The sequence below is a fragment of the Aotus nancymaae genome, unplaced genomic scaffold (genome assembly GCF_030222135.1).
Source record: "Aotus nancymaae isolate 86718 unplaced genomic scaffold, 86718_ANA_hifiasm-v0.15.2.pri h1tg000077l, whole genome shotgun sequence".
NCBI classification, from domain to species: Eukaryota; Metazoa; Chordata; class Mammalia; order Primates; family Aotidae; genus Aotus; species Aotus nancymaae.
This window is the reverse complement of record NW_026988492.1, coordinates 12,251,314-12,273,066: the sequence shown is the minus strand read 5'-3', so window position 1 is coordinate 12,273,066 and position 21,753 is coordinate 12,251,314. Positions and strand designations below refer to the sequence as shown.

The window sequence follows — 21,753 nt, the reverse complement described above, 5'->3', positions numbered from 1 at the left end:
CAAATGAGAAAAAGAATGATGAGGCTTGAATAAAATATAAAAAACCATATACAGCTTCCAACCCTGGACATTGAAGTTTGCCACCCCCCCAACACCTCCGCAGGGGTCTTACCCAAACAATAAAATAGAAGGCTTGAATACCACCGGGGGGCACCATTGAGCTGCAGCCTCTGGAAGCATTCCCAGTAGCAGTGCGGTGGGGGTCAGACGGACTCCACATTATAAGGCTTTTTGTAACACATTTCATGTTTTTCAGACGAATGAACTTGACTGCTTTCTTAGAGTCCCTTTCTTACAAGAAGTCTTTGTGTTCTTGGACTATTTTCTCAGGAACCCTCAATTTTCTTACTGGTACAACCCAACTCCATCCTTCCTCCCACTTTTGGGTAGCTGTTGCTGGGCTCACATTACAAGTAACATGTTATCTTGTCTCGCAAATGCCCCATCCGTAATCATATCTACTTTCTGCACCAGGGAGAACATGCGGCCCGAGGTTAGCCATCTGCCCTTTCAAGCTTTCCTGTTCACCACTCAGCCAAGAAGGAACTTCTCATTTGGACAATACCAAAGAAAAAAGGCCTGTCTTAACAAACATATTAAAATGAGAGGTCTACCTTTTACAACTGAACAAGAGGGTGAGCTAACAAGTAAACCGCACTTACACCAACCAACACAAAGCAGTGGGCGACTATCAAAAATAGGTCATGGGCAGAACACACTGCAGCGTGTACTGCAGCAAACAGGATCATATAGGCATATAGTTTCAAAACAGCATAGATTAAACTTTGTGCAACCTGCATTCAGTACAAGCTCAAAATAAATCTCCCATCTCTTTCAGCTAACTATGGCTTATTTACTTCAGTGGAAAGAAATCCAGTGTCATGTACTGCCTTTCTCTGTACGCTGATGAACCTGGAATGGTCCTCTTTTCCCTAAGTGTGAACCAAATGAAAACAAAATAAGCCAAGGAAAGCACATGCTGTTCTTCCTGGCTCCCACGCTGTTCATCTTCCCTCCTCATTCACAGCGATACATGAAAACTCCCTGGGTCTATCTCCTGAGTCTCTCACATGCTTGAACTGCCCGCTTCCCCTCTTACCTATAAAGTATGGACATACATGTAAATATAGTCATATCTATGTACACCCACATATATGTACATAAATTGTGCATTTCTAAATTCATCCCTTTGGCTACTAACTTTGAAAAACTCTGAATAGTTTCGCAACTTTAAATTAGACATAACCACAATCTTTATAAGCGAAATAAAATTATCCTTACAAAGCAGGTACAGCAAAGCTCAGAAATGTCAAGCTTCAACTCAATAGGCAGGTAGTGAGTCAACTACAGAGATGCAAATATGAACAGGTCACAATTTCTACTGTAAAGGAGTCTGTAATCTCGTATGGGAGAAAGACATGAAAGCAAGTAGGCAGACAATAAAGCAGGATGCGTATGTAAGATGGAAAGATAAATACTGAGATTCTGGGGAAGACTGATAAAATTTCAAACACTTTTATGCTGAGTTATTGAATCTTTAAGAAAGGAAAATGCAATGCCATTCTTCACAAAATTGTAGGACAGGCGTGCTAGACTAACCCCTTAAACCTGTCAATAATTAAAATAATACAATACATGCACCCCCCCCAACTCCCATACACCTTGAATGTGAAGACACCACACTGATGTTAAGTGTTTGAGATCATCACACTAGATTATAAGGTTTCTCTCCTATTAGAACGGTAAACATAATGAAATTTCACCAAGAGTGAAACTCAAGGTTCTGAAGTCAACAAAACTCACTCAGAGGGCAGTGAGAACATAAACACTGGCCAAAACAGAAAATTGGAAGCATGTTAGAAAAAAGGGTTGAAGTCAGTCCTACACACAAAACAAGGAGAGACCAAGAAGGATCATAATTTTCCAGGCAGACACGTTGGGCATTTCTGTGTCATTATGTGTTGGCGATGGGAGGTGTGTGGGTGTGGGTGTGAAGGATTAAGACATCTGCTTCAATTCCACAACTCATTTTATACATGTAAGAAAAGAAGGGGAGAGGGTGTTTTTTCGGGTTTTGTATAAATGTGAGAAACCTGAAGGCAGAGATGACAGATCCCAGACAAGGCCGTAAATTACACGCAGGATGTGTGTTTGTAACACAAGTCACATTAATGAAGATGAATGCCACTTCAGGTTCACTCCAGCAGAATTACCTCATGTGACAGGGAAAGTATAATCCTACCTCATAAAACTCTGGACACCCTGTACTCTATGACTAAGCTGACTTGTGAATTTCACAGGCACTAGGGACGTATTTAGATTGGATCAAGTTCAAAAAAGGGCACCCAGATTGGTTAAAAGACTTAAGGGCTTATTGAAAGGATCAAGAGGCGAAGGCGGGTCCTGGCAGGGCAGCTGCAAGCACGGAATCTAACACTGGTCTACAGATATCCACCTCGCAAATGCTTACCGCAAGACAGAGTGTGCAGGGCATGAAGGTTTTGGAGTCACGAATCCTGAGGTTGCAAACCTGGTTCCACCCCTTACTTGCCAGGGACCAGGGGCCAGGTTCCTGGACATCTCCAGCCTGTATCCATAGATGCAGAAGGGGGAAAATACTGCCGCTACCACTCGCAGCAGCCTTAGATATCCTGCTCAGTGCTTTGCATGAGTCATTTCATTCGCGTCTATCATCTACCTTTAGTCTTTGCAACAACCTTAACTATCATTCTTATCCACGTTTCATATTCAAGGAAACGGATTATGTAATTTAAGGCCTCAAAGTTTGCTGAGTGATGAGCTGGGATGGGAACCTTAATCATTCTGCTAAGGTAGAGATGTGCTGGGAACTTAACCAGAAACCATGAGACAGATTCAAACAGTGAGTGGTGCTTGTCATCACCACCGCCATCATCATCCTCACTGAGCATTTAATAAAGCACACAGATTTAAAATGGGTATTACAGGTTGAGAGACTTTTTTTTTTTTTTTAAACAAAAACTTAACTGTTCTTTTTTCTAAGAACAAGATAGTTTGGGCATGGTGGCTCACGCCTGCAATCTCGGCACTTTTGGAGTCCAAGAGAGGAGGATTACTGGAGCCCAGAAGTTTCAGACCAGTCTGGCTAACAAAGTGAGACTCCATCTCTACAAAAAAATAATAAAACATATTAAGACAGGCATGCTGTATGCCTGCCATCTCAGCTACTTGGGAGGCTGAGGTAGGAGGATCGCCTGCGCCTGGGAAGTCAAGGTTGCAGAGAGCCTTGATTGCACTACAGCACTCCAGCCTGGGTGACACAGTAAGACCCTATCTCGGGGAAAAAAAAAAAAAAAAAAAAGATAACAAAGCTTAAGTCACCTGACAATGATTCACTATCAAGAAAATCTTACTGCTTAGCTTTTAAAAATAAATTTCAATATATCCCTCTGATAATGAGCAGTATTTATGTTAGAAACATCTTTTTTTAAACGTGGAAAACGATTAAACTATGATTTAATGAACTTAATAAACTCTTGGTGTAAAACTGCCTACCAAGATGACGTTTACAGAGCAGCAGAAAATTAACTGTGGGCAGCAACAGCTTAATGTAGCAACAGATTATACTCTTTGCTTTTAAACACTGGATTATTTGCACTTAAAGTTTGTAGTCACTGGGTCTGGTTCTTTAAAGAGTGTCTTTGATATCTTTTCTAGCTCAGTGCAGAAACAGCCAGAGGGCGGAGGAAACCCCTAGGGCTAAGTAAAGGCAGCTCAGAAACGCTTCTTGGTTGTGGACTCTCCGAGGCTGGCTTCCAGACAGCGGTCAGCAGCCTTTCTGAAGTGGTGGCAGGCCGAGCCTTTATTTGCTCTGAATTCAGCTCTGGCCAGTTTTGTGGAGATCAGAGCCTCTAAGTGAGGCGGGGCGATTGCTGTATGACCCTCGGTACTTGCTGGGTGGGGACACTGAGGAGATGAGGGTAAGGAAGGGAACTACTCTTCCCCACCCCGTCCTCCTCCGTGTGTCCAGCCCTGAGCTGGGACTGCTCCAAGAGCTGCTCCAAGGCCCTGGCCAGCTGTGGCCCCATGAGTAAATACAGCCCAAAGCAGAGCCAGGCCGGCACAGGCAGGGTTGTTTTCTCTCTTGCATGAGGTCATCTGCTGCGGTGGGTTGGATTCCAAGTGGCATTCATCTCCACTACTGTGATGTGTAAATGCACAAACACAGCCACAGGCATCAGAAGAGGGACACTGTGCCCCCTGCAGCCTGGCTGTCCTGCTTCCAGTTCCGATAAAATGAGCCCTTTACTGTCCTGTGCGGTGATGCCCAACCCCAGGTAGATTCGGCATGGCCCACGTTTCCATGAAGGAGAGACACTGAAGCCCGTGGTTATGAGAACACACTGGATCCAGGCTGCCTGGGCTGTAGCTCCGCAACTCCAATTATTAGCTGTGTGACTCTGAGCAAGTTACCTAACCCTCTGTGACTTGGTTTTCCATCCTTAAGGGGGATTCACAAACATAGGGTTGTGAGGATTACATGAGTTCACACATTTTGTAAAAAGGCCTAAAACGGTGCCTGTCACACAGCGTGTTATATACAAACATTGTTATTTGCTACGCATGTTCTCAAGTATGGCTTATGGATCTAGAAAAAACTCATTGCTGATCAATCCAGAGCAGGATTTTTCTTTTAAAAAATGTACTGACATGTTTAACATTCTAACACTAGCTGTGATGTTGTGGGCCAGTCGCTTCATCTGCGCAAACGTCAGTTTCCTTCTTTATATAATGGGAAATTAGTTAATGCTGCACCTGTGTAATAGGGTCAGCATATGAATCAGATGACACAAAGCACAAAGTGCCTGGCAATAACTTACTACATGTTTGTTTCTGCTTTCCCGACTTTCTAATAAAATAGGGTCTTTAAACCTAGGATATCTTCTCGTTGATACCTGAATGATTTAAAAAACTGACAATTTAGCATGTCAGTAATCTAAACCAGGGTGTCCAATCCCGTGTGGCCAATTCCAGTGTGGCTTCCCTGGGTCACACTGGAAGAAGAATTGTCTTGGGCCACACATAAAATCACTGAACACTAACAATAGCTGATGTGCTAAAAACAAAAACAAAAACAAAAAAAAAAGAAAAAAATCTCATTACATTTTAAGAAAGTTTAAGGATTTGTATTGGGCCACATTCAAAGCCATCCTGGGGCACATGCAGTCAGTGAGCCGTGGGTTGGACAAGCTTGATCTAAATGATGTTTAAAATTTCCTTTGTTTTCAGGTTTTATCTGTTAGTCACAAACATGTCACATGAATTCTCTACATACTGCCCTCAAATTTGGAAGACACTTTTGTTACTGCACACAAACCTACGATACATGAGCACAAAGTTAGTATTTCATTTCACTGCACAGGACACACAGGGAACACAGGGTACACAAGACAGGATGCCTGAAAGGTGACACGGCCCGAGGCTCTGACCTCCCTGCCTTGGTGGCTCTAGTTCCCTACTCTCTTTTGCAAAGCTCCATTGTGAATTCTCCTGGCTAGAAAAACCTCTGCGATCACCTGCAAAAGCTAACCCTAACAGGAAACCTCACTGAAAACTTTTTTTTTTTTTTTTTAACTGAAACGTAAATGAGAGTAACATGTTCCTATCTTATAATAAAAATTGGACTAGTTAAGTTCCTGGAGTAATAAAGAATCGGAAATTTATGATATTTATTCAATGTATGGAATAAATGTAATGATTTTACATATCTGGCCAAAGATAGAAATTTGTTGACTTTTGTCTTACCTTAATTTTCCATGGGTTAGTTCTTCTCAGTGAGGACATTATAATAGTGGGTAATTTAGTGAATGCTATTTTGCTGACCTAAGGCAAAAATCCACAAGCTGAAATCTTAGTAGCCAGAAAATATAACCAAAATACTAGGGAACAGTGAACTCTTTCCTAGGGAGCAGTGAACTCGCTGGAAACATTTAACTTGCTATGAGCTGTAAAAAGAAAACTTATTATAAACATATGTATATATATAATACATTTATTACAGACATTTCTCCCTCATTTTGAAAAGTTTTTGGCTTCTTTTAAAGCACAGATTCACAGGCCTCAGCAAGTCTACTGTAAGTCAACAGCAAGAAACACACTGTGTGACAATACAGGTCATGGTCAAAAATAGTTTGTGTGTCATTAAGACGCAAATGAACATGAACGTGAGAACTGAGATGCACACTCAGCTGCGTCAGAGCCTGAAGACAACCAACATATGCATAAGGCTTTTAGCATATAAAAGCGTCTAAATAGAATTACTTATTCCCTAGGGTTCAATAAAAGATATAAATGATCTCTAAGGACAGATCTGGCCAGTGGGTTGGAATTAAAAAAGGGAAAACCTATCAGGACAGTTACAAAGTTTAGAGCCCTCATTTTTCGAATTTCTAAACACACGCTTCCCTTTAGCAGAGACCTTGGGTACAGAAATTACAAAATCTCGCAAGAGCAAAGGAGATGCAGCACCATTTGCTTCCCAGAAGAACTGGAAAGGAACGAAAAAGCAACACCTAAAAAATTCCCAAATGCTTATTTAGTACTTTTATGCTTAAAACTTCCAAATGACTAAGAGCTTTTGCAGAATATCTGAAAATGAAACCAAAACCAAAACAATAAATGTGTTTACCAAAAGGAGTTAAATGCTTTGTTTCAAGTGGGAATTAACTGATTTCTATCTGTATATTGTACTTATTTCATTAGGTTCTGTGATATGATGTATAACTTCTGTCATTCATAATGGGAGTTTAGCGATATTGGATATTTTAAGGTTTAGTAAAGCCAGAAGTTATATGAATATTTTAGTGAGGAAATTTTTTGTTTTTAAATCAAAAAATTTCAAACTACAGTTTGAAACATAACTTTAAACAGACAGAATTCAAACTAAAATATCATTGGATTTTTAACGATCATTATAAACTTTAATTATACAAAAAGAGCCAACTATATGGGTAAATGGCCATTAATAACTGGAAATAAAAAATACATGAACTTAAAATGCACAGAGCCAAATCTTTAAAATACAGAGCCAAGTTTTTATTTTATTCTGGATGGAAACCTTACTGGGAAGACGAAATGCACCCAGTCACACTTGAGTGTTGAATCCAAACAGGATGCTGGCACTAGATTTTAATGCAAAGGACAATACGTATCATAGGACTGTGATTAACGGACTTGTATTTCAGAATGAAATGAATTTTTGTTCGATACGCTCATTTGGCAACCTATTTTTTTAAGTCTAATTGTAAGCCTCAATGTCAAAGACTGCTGCCGAGTGTCCTTTTGATGCACTGTTACTGTGACACCCAAAGCTGAATGCGCAACATAAAAAATATGCAGTAATTGTTTTATGTTAGGAACTGCTTGTGTTCCTGATTTACTTGTTATTCTAAGCTCACCCAAATGAAAATAAACTTGCAAAATTAACATCCCTTTGGCTGTGCCTGCAAAAATCTTCGTAAAAATCAGAATCTATGGAGCTAAAAATATAATTCACAAGTATTTCTATAAGGGAAAGTATTTTAGGTAATCTTTACGCTGGAGCTAGGATAAAAATAATTTGATGGAATAACATCATGTATGTGTTATCAATTTTGGGGTAATAGGACATGCTAGGGATTTATAATGACATCAGTTCTGCTGCTCGGAACATCTAAGCCACAAATTTGATACATGAAAAGGCAAATAAGTGAATATGGCTAAAGTTCATACAGAAGTAGCAAAGAAAAAGGGTGGTTTTGCACAAATAGAACATACGTGCACGTCTGTGACCAGCATCCAGATGCGAACATGTCCTAATTTTTATTTTGAATCTGTTTATATATGTATGTGGAAAGAGAACATACCTCAACAAACTTGTGAAACGGTGCTATAATTAAGCAGAGCAAAACTGGAGAAGCGCTATCTTAGGGCTGGTAAGACCTAGGTGTTGGCAATTTTCCCTCAAGCTAATATGTAAAAAGTGTAATTTACTCCTTTTTTTATACTGTCATGTTTTATGACCACCATTCTGTGGTGACGTCAAAGGTGACGGTTTGTTGTTCCTCCACAAACTGGGATATGACAGCTCAACTGCACACAAGACCTACAAAACAGGACCTACAGAATGGGTTTGTTCCGGCCGGAACAGAAGATTATGGTGTGCAGATGTCTATGGCGATAATCTAAGAAATGTCAAAGGCTGAACACTCAAGATGTCTGCTAACTCCTATAGATTTCTGGTTTAATACTAACCTATTAAAGATCATTATTTATTTCAGCGATTATACATCTGTAGCCGCTTGGCTTAAATTCAGACCACATATTAATTTTAGAAGTCTTCTCTCCACCCCAACTTTTTCTAGAACCAACTCAGAGTTTTTAGCTTAAAAACATTCCTCTACCTGACAGCACTGTTCCATGTGTGCTTGTGATACTCTGAGTTCATTTCATTCCAGTGAGATAAAAATTAATCTGAGGCAACTGAGAACTAATGCAGCACCGTTAAGTCATAAAGCCTTGAGGACTCGAATGCTGTCATCTGAGTGAAAATCTGGAAGGTGGTCACAAGAGTCACTGCATGTGATCTCTCTTTTTGTCATGTGCCATGCTGCTCAGTTAGAAAAAATTCTAAATGAAGCTTTAAAACTTAATTCCCAGAATTCCCTTCATGGTTTACATATGGGGTTCTTACCTCTATCTGCTGAAGAGAACTTTTTTTTCTCCATCAATCATATCACCTTAATCTATATCTAGAACAGAGATTTTAGTGATGGCCAGGGCCAGAACTTCTCCAAGTGGGGTTAGCGGGGCTGACCACTGAACCACATCTCTGGAGGAAGGCCCAGGAAAGCTTCATTGGAAACGAGATTCTCACGAACACTAAAGCATGAGGACCAATGATGCAAGCAAATCCTTTAATTTTACAAATGGGGGCAAAGTCAAATGACCTATACTCAAACCCCATTAATACAGCCCTGTACCCCCAGGGCTGGGACTCAGATCCCCTAACCGCCCCCAAACCTCTCTTTTATAAAACATCTCTGGTCCAGAAGGTAGGTGTTACTGGTGCTGCCTTTAAGGTCTGAGAAAGAAGCCCTGCTTCTGCCCCAATGGGAAACTTTCCTCTGCACTTTGGGTAGTAGGACTGGTGTCCCTAAGAAACACTGGCTGGCCAAGGAGAATGATTCCCTTCCATCTCAGGAGAAAAGGAATTTTACAGAAGGAGGTTAAAGCATTAGCTGAATTGAGGGCCTAAAAAGCTTGACAACCCCCCTTTAACTGATGATCCGCTCACAGTGGAAAAGGAGGCACTTCTTAGCTGAGCGGCAAAGAAAGATTTCCAGAAGGACATACTGCTGTGCTTTTGTGTCATGTTTGGGGAGCCTGCCACTCTGGCCACCTCGATTCAACGGCAGCCCAGATGACCAGATAGAGGTAGTAATTAATTATAATTTGTTACAATTTAAAGACCACAAAAGAAATGCTGAAAACTGGTTTAGAAAAGCATTTTTAGATGTAAGGTTATTAATGATTAATCCTCTCGAACCCTCAGTTCGTAATAGGTAAAATGTTGGAGACGGTGACAGTCACTTAATTGCTGGTGCAATTCACAGTGCCTGAGAATCGACAAGGCGGCTTTTTGTAGCCCATTATCAAAGTGTCAACAATGATTATTGCCAATATAGTTACACAAATGCCAATTGCAGGGCAGCTGCTTTCTTTCAAATGGGTTTCAGGGAGAAGGCTGTATGTTGAAAGGAATCTTCTTATCGTGACCCTATGGCTCCATTACACATGCTTTACTATACCTAATAAAATCAGACATGAGTTTTGAGAAGAACTGTGCAGGATGATGAACAAAATGCATATTTGTGTAAATCCCCAGGACTCTCTCTCTCAAGAACATGGGCTTTTTAAAGAGTCAGGTCAAATCCCCCAGAAATCAAGTGAGTCCAGTTATGTTTTCTTTTACTTCCCCAGGTCCCCTGCTGAGTTGCTCGCTAGCAGGCAGCATGCTAAGACTGTCATTTGTAAAAAGCAGCCCGCTCAGCTATAATTACTAATTTGATGTCACACTGGAATTGCAGCGCAGCTGTGAAAAGATCGACCACCAGGGAGGTTCGCATTTCTCTGTCTCATTTAGAGGAGGCGAAACTGCTGGAGCCATGAATGGGAGATGCCCTTCCATTAAAAAGGAAAGAATTAAAGAATAAAACAAGTCATAGCAGCTGTCAGAATTTGACAATAGTTTTTTTTTAAGCACTGTTCTGCTCTTTAAAAAAAAAAAAAAAAACCTCGAGACATCTGTACATGCATGTTCTGAGACTTGTTGCCATGAAAGTGATTCCATTATTGTTAGAATATAACTTCATTTCCTTCAGTTCTATCTTCATGATTATGCTAATGCAAATCACGCTAATTACGTGTCAAGCTGTAATCTAAGGGATGAAACTTGTCTGCACCTATATCGCTAAATATTTGAAATGACAGTTTCAAAACTTGTCATCAACAAGTTAAAAGCATGGGAAATTAAAACAGTTATAATGATTCATATGAAAGAAAACCTAGGAAGAATAAGAATTGAGATTACTATGTCAATAGAGATTCTCTATGAAGGTTTTTTTTTTTTTTTTTGAGACAGGGTCTTGCTCTGTCACCCAGGCTGGAGTGCAGTGGTGTGATCATGGCTCACAGCCTCGACATCCTGAGTTCAAGCAATCCTCCCACCTCAGTGTCCCAAGTAGCTGGGGCCAGAAGTGTGCACCATCAAGCCCAACTAATTTTTCTATTGTTTGTAGAAATGGGGTCTTGCTATGTTGCCCAGGGTGGTCTTGAACTACTGAGCTCAGGCTATCCTCTCAGCCTCCCAAAGTGCTAGGATTATAGGTGTGAGCCGCCATGCCCAGCCCTCTAGAAAGACTTCATTGTACCGTAACAATCATTTGGAAAGGACTATAGTTACACATAATGGCCATGAAAATAATATTCTTGTGAATCATTTGATTTCATTTATAAAGGCTAAAATGTAGAAAATAAGTATTTTTAGTCTTCCCCAAATATTTCAAAGTACAGGTACCAGCAGATTGTTTTGAAAGCATTTGTTTTTTTCTCCCAATGTCTGATCATTAAAAGCGGCATTTATGGTTTTGTGAACACAATGAATGGTATGCTTTCCGGAAGAGTCAAAAATCCTAACTGATCATGGAAAGAAAACTCTAAAGTTGGCAGAAAAGGGAAAGCAAAGACTTTTTTTGAAACTTAAAAAAAAAAAAAAATGCTTTTAAGAGTTCAGCCCTATTAATACATTTTCTTTGATCTCTTATAGTTTAATAAACGTTTCTAGATTATACAGAACACTGCCTGATCAGAAACAGATGCATGATCTCCACTGAGCCGTGTGTGACGACTTTCTGCTGAGTCTGTTCTAAGATGTACTTCTCTTCTCCACATGCTCCTCCTGGGTGACCTCACCCACTTCCCTGTCTCTGCCTACCGTCCTTCCAGGGAGGATTTCCAAGCCCTTTGTTTTTAGCGGAGACCCCCTGTGCAGCTTCTCATGCCTACTGGATATCTCTGTTCTGACGCCATCCTGACATTTCAAACGCCTCCTCCCTCTCTTGTCTGGGGGATGTATTCACAGGGAAATCGCTGGGGAAGAGGTCCAAGGTCTGTGAGGGTGGGTGGGAGCCAAAGCCAGACAGCAGCAGGTGATGAAGTGAGGAGGAGAAAAGGAAATGGTAGAGGCTTCTTTGGCCATTTGCCCTTTTACTGTGCATGAATGAAGGTACATTTTAATTTCTACCCTACTGTCAAGGCAGGCACACTCGCCATCATTTACGAATTTCTATTATTTTGACATTCCACATCTTCAAGCTATTTCCTCTCCCTCTTCCCAAGTGAGCATTTCCAACACAGAAGGGTGGGTCGGGTAGCTTTATGCAGCCTCTGTCTCTGGAAGAAGAGCTATCATAAACCCCAACTCCAAAAAGAAGGCCGGGGCACTGAATTCTTCCTCAGGGCAACAGTGCAGACAATTCTAATGTTTGCACCATGTAAAACAGTAATGAAGACTGCATTCTATGTACAAGTTATACAAATATGTGTATTTGAAAATATGAACAAAAATGTTCAAACTCTTCAAATAGAAGAAATACAAATTGATTGTTTTGCCAACAAAGTATAAAACCAAATATCTTACTATTTTAGAAAAAAAAGTCTAGTTTTAGAATCAACTGTTTTAGCACAATATTTAACTCTGAAACAATGTTTTTTTGTCAATGTAGTAACTTTTTCTTCATTCATTTTCACAATTAATGGGATTAATATGACTTTTTGATAATACTCCCTTAAAGGAAAGGAGAGAAATGAACTCCCAAACGTTTAGTGTGGCATAGTCGTTAGAAATGTGCACTCTGGGGCTGGTGACCACAGGCTCAAACCCTGGCGCTGTCACTTCCTAGCTGTAGGACCCTGGATGAAGTTACTAAACCTGTCAGTTAAGCAACTTCATCCACTGAAGTAGTAACAGCACTGATCTCATCTGGTGACTGTAAGGATTACATGACATAACTCATGTAAAATTTAAAACGGTCTGGCATATAGTTTGTACCCAACCAGTGCCAGTTATTCCTTTCTTGAAGCCCACCTCCTGGGGAGATGTCTTAAGGAATGATGGCTACATGTCATATTAGAGTCAGGATACAACAAGCATCCTAGCAGAGTCCTAGAAAGATGAGTTCTCATTCAAACAAATTCTATATTCTCTTTTCATAAAAAGCTACACCAATAAAGGGGCTAAACATTTTTTGGTGAGGAGGGCAGTGAACTGTGGTTCATGCCATGGGTTTCTGGAAAGTATCTTAAGTCCTATAGGGGAAAGGAAGATAGGTAAATTAATGTCCTGCTTCGCAGGAACTGTTACAGGAAGTGAAATACACGTGGCTTTCCTTTCCATGTGCCCTTGTTTTATAATTTAGGCTTCAGCAGCAACCAGGCCATTAGCTGTAACTGTCCTTGTTGGCAGTGTTTACTGTCACAGCAGACCAAGCCTTTGTTGACTGCACCTGAATAAATCAAAATGAAGGAAGGAAAAAACCCTGCTAGTGGTAGTCCCAAGGAACTTGTGAAGAAAGTAAAAACGGTGGTGGCATCATCCTGTCCGCAGATCTCACTCAGGGGCTGGCCTGTTGTGTGATGCTGAAGAGTATGTGTGGCTCTGTACACACTCTGGTATTTCCTCCGAGGAGAAAATCTGAATAAAATTTAGCCTCTGAGCTTCTCATTGGCTAAAGACCTGCTGAGTCTTCAGCACCTGGAGAAACATTCAGTGATGGCAGCATGGAAGTCGACAGTCACAGTTTCTGCCTCTTCTGGCCAAAGCTGGTGCCTTAGAAGGGGTTTATATGAAGGTTGAGTTCTCAGAATGTACATTCACTGATGCACAGTACAAGGGCAAATGGCCAAAGAAGCTTCCACCATTTCCTTCTCTCCTCCTCACCTGCTGCAATCTGGCTCTGGCCCCCACCCACCCTCACTGACCAGGTCTCCAGCGATTTCCCTGTGGGATGTCCCCAGACAACTCTCCGTCCTTATCCTACCTGGCCTCGCGGAAGCATCTGACGCTGGGGAGTTCATTTCCTCTGGTTCCTGGGACATTACTAGAGTGAAAGTTTCATGAGGATGGGGACTGCGTCTGCCTTGTTCCCCGAGACATTTTTTACAATGCTTGTCAGAGTGTGTGCTCATCGAACACGCTCAATCAACTATCCGAGCGACTGACCCAGTGTCTCCTGGCTCCTGTAAAGGGCGACATTCCACTGGGCTTGTTCTAGTCATGCTTCTCTTATCCACACGCTCCTCCTGGGTGACCTCACCCACTTCCCTGTCTCTGCCGACCGTCCTTCCAGGAAGGTTTCCCATGCTGTTTTTTCAGCTGAGAGTCCCTGTGCACCTCTTGTGCTTACTGGATGTCTCTGTTCTGATGCTGCAATGACATTTCAAACTCCTCCTCCTCCTGCTCTTGTTTGCTATTTCAGGGAGCGGAATGAATACCTACACAACTGCCTAAACCAGAAACTTGTTGGTCATCCTTAAACCCCCTCCCTCGCTATGCACACTCCCTGGCACCTCTGGCATTCAATCCCTCAGTTCAGTTCTGTAGACTGGTCTTCTCAAATCTCTCTGTCATCCATCTACCTCCACCACATCCCAGCTCAGGCTAGCATCTTCTCGGGTTAATTTATCGGCCTCTCTGACAGGTCTGGCTTCCTTCCATCTGTGGCCTCCTCTCTCCCTGCAGCAAATGCACCAAATGCTCCCCACCCTGACTCTCATGCCCTTGCACCTGCTGCCCTTCTTCTAACTCCTATTGATCCTTCAGGTTTCCGGACATCACCTCCTCCAGGAAGCCCTTCCCTGACCCTGCCCAGCCTGAGCCAGGTGCCCCTGCTATGTGCTCTAGAGCTCCCTGAGTATTCCATCCAAGTGTTCACCCCATAACATCATTTCCTATTTGAGGTCTGCATCCCCTGCCAGAGCTGCCTGTGGGGCTCGTTATTTTAGCCCCTGAAGCTAGGATAGCAACCATGAAAATATTCACAAACACCTCTGAATGAAGAAATGAAAGTAGATTTGCAAATCTGTAAAATTCAACTAGAAATTGCTATCATTCTAAAAGTAACAAACAACGACCTTGAGCTCTGTCTTCAAATGGAATAATTAAGACAAAGGCACTTCCCAAGGTGACAGGCAGGCGTGACTAAGAGTTCAGATGTACCCTTTACACAAGCATGTGCTGACTTGGGTTAGTCTAGGTTTACGGCCCGGAAGCTACTTCCTAAACTCCTATTCAAATCCATCCTTCAAGCTGACTATGTCTATAATCTTGCATAGTAAACTAACTGTCGTTCAAATACTATGAAAGATCCATTAAGACAGGAAAAGGAAAAGAGATTTGGTTTTCTTACCCTTGATTTTTTTTAAGCAAAAAATATTCTAATCATGTCTTAACAGTTGGAAAGGAGTGTGAGGCTTATTGAAGCCAACTTCTACAGGTGAGAAAGCAGACTCAGAGATGCAAAGAAATGTATTCAGGGTCACATCCTGTTTGGTATTGGCGAGGTGCTGTTAGGACCTGGTTCCCTGACCTGCAGGAACACACTCTCGGCTGTCACTGCCATTTTCGATTATAAGTTCACTACACAGGTGACTGTGTTTTTCAAGAGCAAGCTGCACGTAGAATGTTCCCTCCAAGCACGCTTACAACAAATAACTTTCATTTTTCAACAATTTGATAAAGAGAAATAAAGTAAAACTCTCATCAGGTCAATAAAGTGTTTCTTGCTGGTGGCAGCAGATGGGGGAATGGAAGAATTGCAATGGCAGCGGTGGCAGACTAGAAAGAAAGAATAAACGTGATTGGGACTGCGTGAGTGTGCCCCCGGGGACATGGGGAGACATACAGCAAGGTACTTACCTTTTCTTTGTCACTAGCTTCTCTAGCCACTGTAGAGCCCTGAAATACAAGGAAATAATAAAAACATACATATGGGAGGCACTGGGTTACACACATGGAAAATATGAAAATGGCTCGGGGCAGGGCAGAGAGCCAGCTCCGTACCCACTCTGCCTTGCAGCCCACGTGGAACGGGCTTCTCACCCCTCCCGGACTGCGGCTCGTGGCCAGGCCTGTGTCCCCTCACTGCAGGTATTCCTGGCCACTGGCCACTTCTCCAGCCCTGACTCTGTCATGCTCATCTGTGTTTCTGTGGTTCTTGTCCACCTGCTGGAAGTCAGAACACCTGACCACTTGAGCAACAACTTACTCAACACTGGATCAGCCCCACACTTTCCTCCTTTATCAACTGGCAGAAATAGTTGGTCTTGTTATCCTAAAGAGTCCCACTAGCTGGCTGCAGTGGAACCATGCGGGTGTTAAGAGCCTCTTTCCCCACATTACGTCTTCCAGATGTGGGCACAGCCTCGCCTGCTGTTTTTTCTGTAACACAGTTTTCTCCCCTGTCTTAGAGTTACTGACGAATACTCTTTCCTCGCATGCTATGTATCAGTCCCCCACGGCCACTCTCTGACCCCATTTACTTTGGAGAGTCCTTCAAAGACACACGGTTATTTGTACCTCTTTTGTGCCAAGCCCTATGCTGAGTGTAGAGGTACAAAGTGGAGGAAAACACGGCCCTTGATCTCAGCAGTTTGTGCTCTACTGCAGTGGGGTTCAAACTCTGCCTCAGAGTTCTGGGTTGTCTAAGATGACCTGAGTCTACCTCGGAGGCGGATGGGAGCCTTTAGGTGTAGAGTCCAAGCAGAGAAACTTCTCTTAGCTTGTGGAAGACTTTAATTCAAAAGAAAAGCTGGGAAACAAATGGTCTAGTGAATTCCTAAGAATGGATGACAATCACAGTGTCTCATACACAGCAGATGTCCTATGTTTACTGTATAAATGGCTAGAGAAGAATTACAGAACAATTTCCTGGGTTAACATCCCGTCCTGCACAGGACACTCCTAACTACCATGAGGTCAGCCAAGCCACTTGCTTCTTGACCACCTAATGAATAGACATCTATTGCCCTGGATTACTTGAGTTAGCCATTCATTAAATGAACTTACAGTTGACCCGGGAAAAGCAAAAGTGGCTTTTAGATTGGTCATCTGCAGAGAAATCAAAAATTTTGATTACTGGCTTTCATCGAGCAGCTCAGGCATTGATTAGGATGTATGCTGCCTGTAATTCACAGATGTGGAAACTTGAAAGGAAGAGACTCCTCGCACTGGGGAAGGGAGCCAAGACCAGGCTGGGGGTCTCCCCAGGGCCGATCTTTCACCCCTCTGGCACTCAGTGTTCCCAGGACTGGAAGATCCGAGGGACCTCGCTGCTGGCCCGGGGAAAATGTTCAGTGTTTCTTGGGGAGAGTCAGAGTAGCACAAAGCTGACCCATCAGATGGAGATGGATAATGTGAACCATTCATGAAGGCAAACTTGAGAACCCATTCTACGACCACAGCCTGCGCCCCCTCATAGCCTCGCCCGGCAGCTGTCACTTGCCATGGCCTACTTTCCTTCCTTCAGGGATTCCTGTATATGGGCCACAAATACCTTCCTTTCTTTACACACCAATTTTAACAAAGAATGTTCCCAAATTTTTTTTTAAAATTGGGACATTTGTAATACTTGAGTACTGCTTCTGCTGCTGGGCAGAGGAAGAAGCTATTCTACTGTGTATTCTTAACTAAGTTGTGGAGGGATGGGTGGGTAGGGGAGTGTGTGTATGTGCACGTGTTTTCCCTCCTACAATAGAATCCGCCCTGCTTCTGATTCTCAGGGAAGCTTCATCTTTATGTAAATGCTGATCATTAACTTGGGAACAACAAAACACAAAACTCATCCAAGTTTAAATTAATTCAGAATAAAAAATTCTAACAAAACTAGAAAAGGAAGGCCAAGAGTTTAAGCCATGAAATGAACAGGTTCCATCACAACTAAGAGCACTGGCAAGAACAGAGTTTATCTATGCCACAAGTCAGAAAGAGAGATGAAATTGTGAAATGCAAGGCAAATTAAAACTAGAATATCCAATCTCCAAGTATAATTTACTCCAAGATATGTTTACCAGATGCCTACTTGTCCGAGGCACTATCTCAGGCATTGCAGGGGGATAAAAAAAAAAGTTAGAACGAAATACTTCCTTGAGGCACTTACACATCAGGAGAATGAATGAGGCAACCAATATTCACTGACTAATTCCCATATGCCATGCCTCATGCTGGACATGACACATATATGTCTTATTTAATCCTCAAAACATCCCTGCAAATGTAGGTAAAATTATCCCTGTTTTAACAGATGAAGAGACAGAAGGTCATAGAGTTTCAGCAACTTATACCAGGTTAACAAGTCATAAAAGAAGAACATGTGACTTCAGAGGTCACTCTGGCTTTCTTCCCTGGGAGAGTCAGACAGAGTCCTGTGTGCCCTGAGCAGCACCGCCAAGGCTTCAAGAAAAGGCTGGTACTGGCAAGGGCCCTGGAGGGTGGCTGGGATTTCCCCAGGGGCAATTCCAGGGGCACAAAATGGGTTGGGCTAAGACTTGGAGGCAGACAGGACAAGGCTGTATTTGGGAAGTGGATCCAGTGGGTTGGGATGTCAGAGGTTAGGAGACAAGCCTAGACCATTTCCTTCACGTAGACTAGCATTTCTCAAAGTGTGGTTCAGAACCCTGGGATCCCAAGATCAAAACTTCTATTCAAAGCCAAAACTATTTTTATAATAGTACTGAGACATTATTTGCTTTTTTGACTGTCTTGATATTTGTATGAATGCTGCAAAAACGACGGTGGAAAGAACTGCTAGCAGTTAAGCACAAATCAAACAGAGGCACCAATAAGTGCTAGCAGTGGAAACCCAGCGTCATGCAGAGTAACTCTGAAGCATACGTCCTTGTTTTTATGACTTGTGAGCTGTGTATGACTTGCTGAACCTATGGCTAAGATGGTATCTCCTACAAGTAGGCATGTAGTAAACATACGAAAGCATAAAATTAAATGTATCAAATCTAGACCCAGGAGGACATGTCTTTTCAATATTCTGTACAGGAAGTATACATAAAGTACTTCTGTTTATAAAGAAGGAATGGTTTCTTAATGACCGTTTCAGTAATGGTTTGAGTTATGAGCTGAACTAGCCACCTTTTTCATGAAACAACACTTTTACTTGAAAGAACAACTGAGAGTCCATGTTTATCCGGATCTGGGCACCTCACAGATGTTTGCTACGAAGTGAATGAGGCTGCTAGGCTTGCCTGTGTGCTGGGGTGCTCGCTACATGCTGTCATTTCACAGACAACAACTGACAGGGCTTGTTGCCACTGATAAAATTTGAGATTCCAAGTAAAAAACTGATTTTTTAAAAACTTATATCCACCACCCTGAGCTTGACAGCTTCCCAGTATGTAGAAGACTTTTCTGATGACATTGGTGGTGACAGTGTTATGACTTTTTGAGAGTGTATAATGAAATTCGTCAATATTTGGAAGAGTCACACAACTCAGTGAACCAATATGTTCCAAATGGCAAGTGCATGCCTTGACAAAGTCACACATTCAGAACAATGCATGCAAACTAATCAATGGATTTTGATGAAAAGTACAAAAAGTTCATTGATGTGATTTCAGATTCCATAATGTCACACTAAGCTTTGAGAAAATACCTCTTGTCAAGCTTTGGTATAATATCAAAGAAGAGTATCTACAATTATCCAAAAGAGTTGTTAAAACATGCCTGTCCCACCTTCCAGACTTCATTATTTGTGTGAGTTCAGATTTTCGTCACATACTTCAATGGCATAACACTGCACAGACTGACAGCAGAATCAGATATGACATTCCAACTGTCTCGCATTAAGTCAGACATTATGGAGATTTGCAAAACTGTAAAACAATGCTACTTGTCTCACTTAATGATTTTGCTTTTGGAAAATAGTTATTTTTTTCCTAAAAAATGTTAACATGTAATGGTTTTCTCATTTTTAAAAATACATATTCTAATTATTTCTTATATTAATTTTTCATACTGTAAGTATCCACGGACACAACTCACATCTGCAAAAGCTTTTGAGGGTCCTCTTTTAAGAGCATGAAAGGGTTGAGACCAAAAAACTTGAGAACCAAATGTCACAGACCAGAGTCTGGCAAACTTTTTCTGCAAAGTGCCAGAGGGTAAATGTTTTAGGCTTTGTGGTCCCAAATCGTATCTGTGATAACTACTCAACTCTGCCACTGTAGTGCAAAAGCAGCAACAGACAACACAGAAGCAATGGGCCTGGCGGTTTTCCAATAAAAATGCATTTATAAAATTGGCCCAGCCAGGCGCACTGGCACAAGCCTATAATCCCAGCACTTTGGAAGGCTGAGGTGGGTGGCCTGCTTGAACTCAGGAGTTCAAGACCAGCCTGGGCAACATGGTGAAATCCTGTCTCCACCAAAAAATAGACGCATGCCTGTGGTCCCGGCTACTTGGGAGGCTGAGGTGGGAGGACTGCTTGAGCCAGCGGGGGTGGAGGTTGCCATGAGCCAAGACTGCACCACTGCACTCCAGCCTGGGCAACAGAGGAAGACTCTGTCTCAAAGAAAAGGCCCTCAAGTTGGATTTGGCATGGGCAAGTCAACTCCTAACTTGGACATTCTCCCCCGAGGTGGTGATGTCAGAAGCCAGATCACGTCACTCCATTCTCACAATTTCCAGGGGACCCCCTTTCCCTCCAGGCCTTTGAAATGGTCTCTGTACTTACTGTTCCCTCGGCCAGCAACACCCTTCCTCAGCTCACTTCCTCATCTCCTTCAAGCCCGCTCCAATATCATCTTCTCAGGGGAACCTTCCTTGACAGTCCATCACTTCTACTTACTGCCTGTCTTTACCCACTAGACTGTCAGCTCCCTGAGTGCAGGTTTGGTTTGTTCATCCTGTTATGTCCAGCACCTCTCAGAACAGGGCCTTGTATGTAGCTGGTTGAATATTTAAGTAGATGTGATACCTCTAACACATGCAAGCTTTTTTGGTGAAGCCAGCAAGCACTGACTGCCTCACTGGAAGAGGAATACACTGCTACCTGCCTGGCAGCTTTAAGCGCTGAGTGAGTCTTAAGCATTTTTGATATCAATGACAACCTTTACAATGTAAAAGAATAAGCTTGAGTTACTTTACAAAAATTAATAAAATCAATCTCACCTTTAAGTCGTATTTCCTATACACAGACAAACGGTGGCTGAACACATTTCTTGTAACAATCACATATATTTCAACTCCATCAACATTAAGCCGATACATGCCCAAGAACTGAGGAAGAAGAGTGATCCCATGACATTCCACTATGTACTGCACAGGAGAGAAAGAAAAAGAAAAAAATCCAATCAAAAGATTGCTTCCTTAGATGTAAACTACATACAACTATGGTGTTTATACAAAGTGAAAACCTCCAGCCATTAGGGTCCTAGTTACAGAAAATGGCCACATTTGTACTGCTTACCAACCACATCTGTGTTCACCATCTCTACACAGACAAGAAAATTCAATTTTATCTCCAGACAGATTTTTTCCCCCAACATTCCAAATGAATTTGTAAGGTCAAACCTTGGATATAGTAGTGTAAGGCAAGAGGACATGTGATTGTCTTTCTCAAATTACTTTTAAGGGATACTGCACTCCACCTAGCGACTCTGTCTATCCCCAAAGCCCTGACTACAGGGTCGTGGCAGAGCGATGTGGCCGCTAAGATCAGCTTCTCTAACAGTGTTAAAGTCGAGATTAAAGAGGAAATTGTGGAGAGCCCAGTGTTAGAAGCTGGGAGGGCAGAGCTAAGCTTCCCACGAGAGCAGGGGAGAAAGGGGCAACCCCTGTGACCACAGCACCCTCAGTCCTGCTCTACTGGCACATGGGGACTGCCTGGTCCCTGCTGGATTCCACTAAGTTCACTGGACGAGCCACAGGGTTGACACCATTTCCAAGGGGACCTTGGCTGTCTTTCATGATCACACTCCAGAGGGCCACAAGATGGAGCCACTTCTCCCTGAGAGCAGATTCTCATAAAACGGGTCCCTCTGCACTTCCCAAAGGAAGCTTAGGTTTTCCTTCCTTTAAAATGAGGGGGAAGGATTATTTCAAAAAAGTTCTCCTATGTCCATGACACATATGTGTAATCTCCGGGATAACAAACAGCATAAATGGTG

The 21,753-nt window shown here is 42.3% G+C and overlaps 2 protein-coding genes across 4 annotated transcripts in view; both read right to left on the bottom strand.

Annotated features, from left to right (window-relative positions):
* On the bottom strand, positions 1 to 15,197 carry LOC135271388 (uncharacterized). Its single transcript, XM_064368433.1, is given in 3 exon segments — positions 1 to 3,951; positions 3,954 to 4,439; positions 15,165 to 15,197. Coding segments are annotated over 3 exon segments (717 nt in total). The 3' UTR covers positions 1 to 3,753.
* The window catches only part of PIP4K2A (phosphatidylinositol-5-phosphate 4-kinase type 2 alpha), a 175,820-nt gene that overhangs the window by 15,928 nt on the left and 138,139 nt on the right, over positions 1 to 21,753 (bottom strand). For all 3 annotated transcript variants that reach the window (XM_064368359.1, XM_064368360.1, XM_021666145.2), the window contains exons 5-6: positions 20,756 to 20,902; positions 15,494 to 15,532 (exon numbers count right to left, since the gene is read on the bottom strand). In XM_064368359.1, the coding sequence (XP_064224429.1) occupies positions 15,494 to 15,532; positions 20,756 to 20,902 (186 nt within the window). The remainder of the gene's footprint in view (positions 1 to 15,493; positions 15,533 to 20,755; positions 20,903 to 21,753) is intronic.